This window comes from Brachyistius frenatus, unplaced genomic scaffold (assembly GCF_029030835.1).
Source record: "Brachyistius frenatus isolate BFR_SWC_R1_liver_20210118 unplaced genomic scaffold, ASM2903083v1 Contig_411, whole genome shotgun sequence".
Classification (NCBI taxonomy): Eukaryota; Metazoa; Chordata; class Actinopteri; family Embiotocidae; genus Brachyistius; species Brachyistius frenatus.
The window spans coordinates 409-7,500 of record NW_027211010.1 but is presented as its reverse complement, the minus strand read 5'-3'; the positions used below and the strand labels follow the sequence as shown (position 1 = coordinate 7,500).

General features: G+C 45.5%; 1 protein-coding gene across 7 annotated transcripts in view; it reads left to right on the top strand.

The window, feature by feature from the left end:
- The window catches only part of LOC138636878 (protein FAM13C-like), a 10,538-nt gene extending 3,781 nt beyond the window's left edge, over window positions 1–6,757 (top strand). Inside the window, exons 6-12 of one of the 7 annotated variants that reach the window (XM_069725164.1) lie at window positions 516–636; window positions 714–797; window positions 1,276–1,371; window positions 3,533–3,798; window positions 3,894–3,995; window positions 4,572–4,691; window positions 6,235–6,757. In XM_069725164.1, the coding sequence (XP_069581265.1) occupies window positions 516–636; window positions 714–797; window positions 1,276–1,371; window positions 3,533–3,798; window positions 3,894–3,995; window positions 4,572–4,691; window positions 6,235–6,301 (856 nt within the window). In that variant the 3' untranslated portion in view covers window positions 6,302–6,757. Of the gene's footprint in view, window positions 1–494; window positions 637–713; window positions 798–1,275; window positions 1,372–3,532; window positions 3,799–3,893; window positions 3,996–4,571 lie in introns of all 7 variants that reach the window. The other 6 variants (XM_069725163.1, XM_069725168.1, XM_069725165.1 and 3 more) reach the window with 6 other exon arrangements.
- The last annotated feature ends 335 nt before the right edge of the window (window positions 6,758–7,092 follow it).

The window sequence follows — 7,092 nt, the reverse complement described above, 5'->3', positions numbered from 1 at the left end:
AGATGCACACGGAGGATGGATAAGTTCAGAGTGGGCTCAGGAACACTCAGCTCTCAGCAGGCGTGTTGACGATCTACTGTTTCTCTGCTCCAGTTTCAGGTTTCCATGGTGACGTCACTAACGTTCACGTACCAGCGGTCACATTAACGTGTTGATGAACAGACGACACACTGAATACGTCCTCATGGAGGTTGTTGGTCCTCCGTGTGCATCACCGTGCTGCGTTCAGGAACACACTTCATGATCGAGCCTCATATTTATGTTCATATTAATGTTAGAACAGTTTTATTTCTAACATGTCAGCAGAACAGCGTCCACATACTTACGGCCAAATTAAACACACGTTTCTCGGACTGCTGCCGAACATGAACGAAACAAACAAAGACGAAACGCTCGATTTCGTCCGACCTCTCAAACATGTCAAAACTAGTTGTTGTTATTATTATTGTTTTTATTATTCATAATATTGTTATGTGGTCGCTTTGCTCCGTCAGTCAGTGTGATGCGTCCTGCAGGTACGGCTCCGGCCAGCAGGGGGCGGCGGAGCGCAGCCCGTCTCTAGAGGAGACGGTGGAGTCTCTGTTCCGGCGGCTGAGAGAGAAGCGTCAGACTCTGGGTCTCCCCGACAACATGAAGGTGACCGTCTCCACTCTGTTAGTGTTCTGCCTGGTTCTGCTGGCGTCATGGTAACAGCTGCTTCCTGTCGTGTGCAGGAGATGACTCAGGCCCAGATGGTTCTGGAGAAGATCACGCTGCAGAAGTGTCTGCTGTATTTTGAGAGTCTGCACGGCCGGCAGGTGAGTCGTCAGCTGATCATCATTCAGCTGATTGACAGAAATTATTTGATCATGTTTCCAGAAGATTTTCAGATTTTCCTTTGAATTATATTAATATTTGTGAGTTCATAAAATCATTTTATTTTCTTCTAATTTCGCTTATTTGTAGCTGGGTCTATTCTATAAATATGTCTATTTATTTTATGTCTAAAACTGGAGTGAAATTCCTTCTCTGTGTCAACATACATGGCCAATAAAGCGATTCTGGTTCTGATTCTGATAATAATTCTAAGAGCTGCATTTGTCTGATACAAACGTCAGTTTCATGAGCAGCTTGTTTCCATGGAAACGGACTGCAACCAACAGGGGGCGCTGCTGCTCCATCCTCATGTGTGTGTGTGTGTGTGTGTGTGTGTGTGTGTGTGTGTGTGTGTGTGTGTGTGTGTGTGTGTGTGTGTGTGTGTGTGTGTGTGTGTGTGTGTGTGTGTGTGTGTGTCAGGGATCAAAGCAGGACAAGAACCTGGTGAAGCCGCTGTATGACCGGTACCAGACGATCAAACGGTTGCTGTGTGTCAGCCCGACCATCAGCACCATCGTAAGAAACACACACACACGTTTCACTGTCCTCGTGGGGACATTCAGTGATGAATGCATCACAGCTAACCTAAACTAACCTAAACCATTATAACTGACCTAAACCATTATAACTAACCTAAACCAATATAACTAACCGAAACCATTATAACTGACCTAAACCATTGTAACTAACCTAAACCAATATAACTAACCTAAACCATTATAACTGACCTAAACCATTATAACTAACCTAAACCATTATAACTGACCTAAACCATTATAACTGACCTAAACCATTATAACTAATCTAAACCAATATCCAATACCAATAAATCTGGTCTCTGTATAACCGCAGTAGGATAACTAATGTTATCCAATACCAATAAATCTGGTCTCTGTATAACCGCAGTAGGAGCTGTGTTCGTATTCTCTGCAATAAGTCAGACTCATTTCCAGTGGGCGTGGCCTGCGGTGGGCGTGGCTTCCACCAAGGCTGTCCTTTGTCACCCATCCTCTTTGTGACCTTCATGGACAGGATACCTAGGAGCAGCCGGGGGGAGGAGCACGTCGGGAGGAGGGAGGAGGGAGGGGAGGAGGAGGGAGGAAGGGAGGGTGAAGGAGTGAGGGAGGAGTGAGGGTGGAGGAGGGAGGGAGGAGGAGGGAGGGTGGAGCGGGAGGTCGACCGTGGGATCGGTGCAGCTGCAGCAGTTCAACAGGCGCTGCTCCGGACCGTGTTGGTGAAGACGAGCTGATTCAGAAGGTGAAGCTCTCCGTTTACCGGTTGATCTACGTTCCGTCTCCTCGGTGGTCAGCAGCTCTCTGGGTCGTCACAGAAAGAACGAGGTCGCGGCTACAAGCGGCCAAAATGAGTTTCCTCCGTAGGAGGCCGGGCTCAGCTTTAGAGATGGTAGAGAGGAGAAGGAGCTGGACATCAGGAGGGAACTTGGCGGTGAAGCGCTACTCCTTCACATCGAAAGGAGTCGGCCGAGGTGGTTCAGCGTCTGATCAGGATCCTCCTCTGGAGGTTTACCAGCACGGCCAACTGGCAGGAAACCTCGGGGAAGACCCAGAACATCTGGAGGATTATATCTCCCGGCTGGTCTGGGAACACCTCGGGATCCTCAGGAGGAGCTGGAAGATGTTGCAGGAGATGGAAGTCCGGGTCAGCTGGTTCGGCTGCTGCCACCGAGACCCGACCCGGATAAGTGGAAGATGATGGATGGATGGATGGCATTATAACTAACTTAAACCATTATAACTAACCTAAACCATTATCCAAAACCATTATAACTAACCTAAATCAATATAACTAACCTAAATTCATCTAAACCATGATAACTAACTTAAACCAATATAACTAAACTGAACCATTATAACTAACCTAAACCATTATAACTAACCTAAATTAATCTAAACCATGATAACTAACTTAAACCAATATAACTAAACTGAACCATTATAACTAACCTAAACCATTATCCAAAACCATTATAACTAACCTAAACCAATATAACTAACCTAAATTAATCTAAACCATGATAACTAACTTAAACCAATATAACTAAACTGAACCATTATAACTAACCTAAACCATTATAACTAACCTAAACCAATATAACTAACCTAAATTAATCTAAACCATGATAACTAACTTAAACCAATATAACTAAACTGAACCATTATAACTAACCTAAACCAATATAACTAACCTAAATTAATCTAAACCATGATAACTAACTTAAACCAATATAACTAAACTGAACCATTATAACTAACCTAAACCATTATAACTAACCTAAACCAATATAACTAACTTAAATTAATCTAAACCATGATAACTAACTTAAACCAATAAAGCTAAACTGAACCATTATAACTAACCTAAACCAATATAACTAACCTAAATTAACCTAAACCATTATAATTAACCTAAATTAACCTAAACCATTATAATTAACCTAAAGCAATATAACTAACCTACATTAACCTGAACCTTTATATCTAACTTCAACATATTGATCATATGTTACCAGGTTTATATTAGTTAGTTATTAGTTAGTTTTTTACTCACGAACATGCATATAAAGACACACAGACAGGAAGTCACACACTGACAACAGGAAGTTGATCACACTGCTAGCATGCTAACATTAGAAGACAGTTTTTCTTTGTTTTTACAGCGTCTAGAAACTGAAGTTGAGCCGGAGAATAAAAGTCGTGTTTCTGTCCGTCAGGAGGAAGAAGATGGTTCTGATGAAGACTCCACGAGCTCCGTGACAGTCGTCCAACTTCCTGTTCCGCCTCCTCGCAGAGCGACCCGGCCGGCGGCCGGCGAGGAGGACAGCGACCGGGACAGCGACCCGGCTTTTGTGTCCCCGATCGACGAGGTGAAAGCCGTCCATCGACACGGCGCTGTTGCCACGGGCAACCTGCACGAAGCCTCCAGGTGAGTTCAGAACAGCTGGTACCCAAACACCGGCCCCGCCTGACCAGGACCCGGTCCGACCAGAACCCGGTCCTGACTCTGTTCTCCCCGTCCAGATCGCAGCTGCTGCAGAGTCTGCGGGCGACCCGAGCCGAGAAGAAGACGAGACGTAAAGTTCTGAAGGAGTTTGAGGACGAGTTCCACCGGCAGACGGGCAGGTGAGACGTTCTTCGTCACTAAACGTGAACGTACAGAAAAAAGCTTTCGGTCTGGAAACCACAACGGGCAGGTGGGTAGAAGCTCCGCCCACTGACACGGCTCCAAAGCATGAGGTACTGCACCCGTAGGGGGCGCCGTATTCAGGTTCCTGCTTTGGCTCATATCTTCAGAAGATTTGGCCGAGAAGGAAAAATCTTTCACTTTTTTAAAAAATAATTTCATTAAAAACTTTCACTCGTTTCCTCGGCAACAAACGGAGCGATCGCTACAAAACTTCTCCGGATCATCTACGAACTTTCATGTTTTTAAGTTGTTCAGGAAATTTTTATGCTTAAACACGTTTTGATTTTACAAAGAACCTCTCGGTCAGAAGGTGTCCGAGCTGCAACGCAACACGTAACAAGTGTCGGGCCAACAGACAGCTAGAGGGCGCTGTAACGCTCCAAGGTTGGAATTATCAGAAAAACATGTTGTTTTGAGAACTGAATGTGAAACTAACGGCTCGTCGCTCCTCCACGAGGTCTCGTCAACGCTCCGCTCACCCAACGTTCGTTGTCTTTGATGTTTCCCGACAGAATCTGCCAGAAGGAGGACCGCGGCCCGATGAAGGAGGAGTACCAGGAGTACAAGCAGCTCAAAGCCAAACTGCGTCTGCTGGAAGTTCTGCTCAGCAAACAGGACGTCACCAAAACCGTGTGAGCAACTTACAACTTCCTGTCGGAGTTCCTCCTTCCTGTTATCGTTCCTCCTCCCTGTTATAGCTCCTCCATCCCGTTACAGTTCCTCCTCCCTGTTATAGTTCCTCCTTCCTGTTATCGTTCCTCCTCCCTGTTATAGCTCCTCCTTCCCGTTACAGTTCCTCCTCCCTGTTATAGTTCCTCCTTCCTGTCGGAGTTCCTCCTCCCTGTTATAGTTCCTCCTTCCTGTTATAGTTCCTCCTTCCCGTTGGAGTTCCTCCTCCCTGTTATAGTTCCTCCTTCCTGTCGGAGTTCCTCCTCCCTGTTATAGTTCCTCCTTCCTGTCGGAGTTCCTCCTCCCTGTTATAGTTCCTCCTTCCCGTTGGAGTTCCTCCTCCCTGTTATAGTTCCTCCTTCCTGTCGGAGTTCCTCCTCCCTGTTATAGTTCCTCCTTCCCGTTGGAGTTCCTCCTTCCTGTTATAGTTCCTCCTTCCCGTTGGAGTTCTTCCTCCCTGTTATAGTTCCTCCTCCCTGTTATAGTTCCTCCTTCCTGTTATAGCTCCTCCTTCCCGTTACAGTTCCTCCTCCCTGTTATAGTTCCTCCTTCCTGTCGGAGTTCCTCCTTCCCGTTATAGTTCGTCCTTCCTGTCGGAGTTCCTCCTTCCTGTTATAGTTCCTCCCTCCTGTCGGAGTTCCTCCTTCCTGTTATAGTTCCTCCTTCCCGTTGGAGTTCCTAGTTCCTGTTATAGTTCCTCCTTCCCGTTGGAGTTCCTCCTTCCTGTTATAGCTCCTCCTTCCCGTTATAGTTCCTCCTCCCTGTTACAGTTCCTCCTTCCTGTCGGAGTTCCTCCTTCCCGTTATAGTTCCTCCTTCCTGTTGGAGTTCCTCCTCCCTGTTATAGTTCCTCCTTCCTGTTGGAGTTCCTCCTCCCTGTTATAGTTCCTCCTTCCTGTTGGAGTTCCTCGTTCCTGTTATAGTTCCTCCTTCCCTTTGGAGTTCCTCCTTCCTGTTATAGCTCCTCCTTCCCGTTATAATTCCTCCTTCCTGTTATAGATCCTCCTTCCCGTTGGAGTTCCTAGTTCCTGTTATAGTTCCTCCTTCCTGTTATAGTTCCTCCTTCCCGTTGGAGTTCCTCCTACCTGTTGGAGTTCCTTCTTCTGAACCAACAGTCCAGTTCTCTGAAGTGAAACCAGGATCTTCACGTCCTCCTTGTTTCCTCCGGCTGCTTTTCTTCCATCTCGGTTGGACGTGTTCAGACTTCTTTGTGTTTTGGTGTTTTGGTGTTTTGGTGTTTATTCTGCTCGTGTTTGAGACGACGCGTTTCATTTTTGTCGTGTTAAAGACTTCCTGTTGAGACCGTCGACTGAAACTAGAAACAACTTGTGAAGCAGAACGAGTTTAAAGAGACCAAAAAATCAAATCAATCAAATCTTTAAATCGGTGAAATTCTTCCGTACGTTCGATTTTAAATAAAATGGAACCGAAGTCGGAACCTGAACCTCCATCTTTCATCTCTAACGTTTCGGTTTGTTTTTCTGCTGTTTGCCACACGACGGTGAAGAAAACGGAACTTCGACTGGATTTCAACATTTAACATCAAATGTGAAGACGAGGAATCATCGGTTTGATATCCGACCTGGTTCTGGATCCAAAGTCTGGTGTTAATATTTAAACCGTCGTCCAGACAACGAGCGGCTGTAAATATTCTGTCCATGTTTGATTGGTGGAAAAGAGCTCGACGGCTTCAACGTGAGGAACCGACCGGCCGACTGGGTCGGTTCTGTCTAACATGTTCCAACAAAAGTCTCCAAACTCTGAAATCTGCCGGATGATTGACAGCATGTTTCGGTGTGACATGAAATAATCGTTCATAAAAGGACAAACTGTCCGACCTTTGACCTTTGACCTGTGAGCTGTTAGTGTTGGTCGCTGTTGATGCTGAGTGCACGTCGATGTTCTGACTTCCCGCCCGGCAGTTCTACTGGACTCTCGGAACTGAACCCGCCTGTGTTGTGCAACTCTGGTTTGCCTGAAAAATTTCTATACAGAAAAATTTTAAATAAATATTTTTGCTATTTACACAATTTTGTGGTCGTTTCATTTTTAAAAAGAACAAATGCAACGAGATGAAAAACACCAGAACATTAACCCTCCTGTTGTCCTCGGTCAAAAGGACCCGCAGCTGTGTTCAACCAAGTTCTATTTTATTTTCATATGTTTTGGAATCGTTGGTGACGAGGAGGCTGTGAGGGTTTCTTTAAAGAATTATGACCAATGATCCCAAAAAAATATAGAAATAAAATAGAACTTGGTTGAACACAGCTGCGGGTCATTTTGACCCGAGGACAACACCAGGGTTAAAGAGGTGGAAGGAAGATGGCCGCCACCTGCGACTCTTTAATTTCCAACTAAAAGAGAA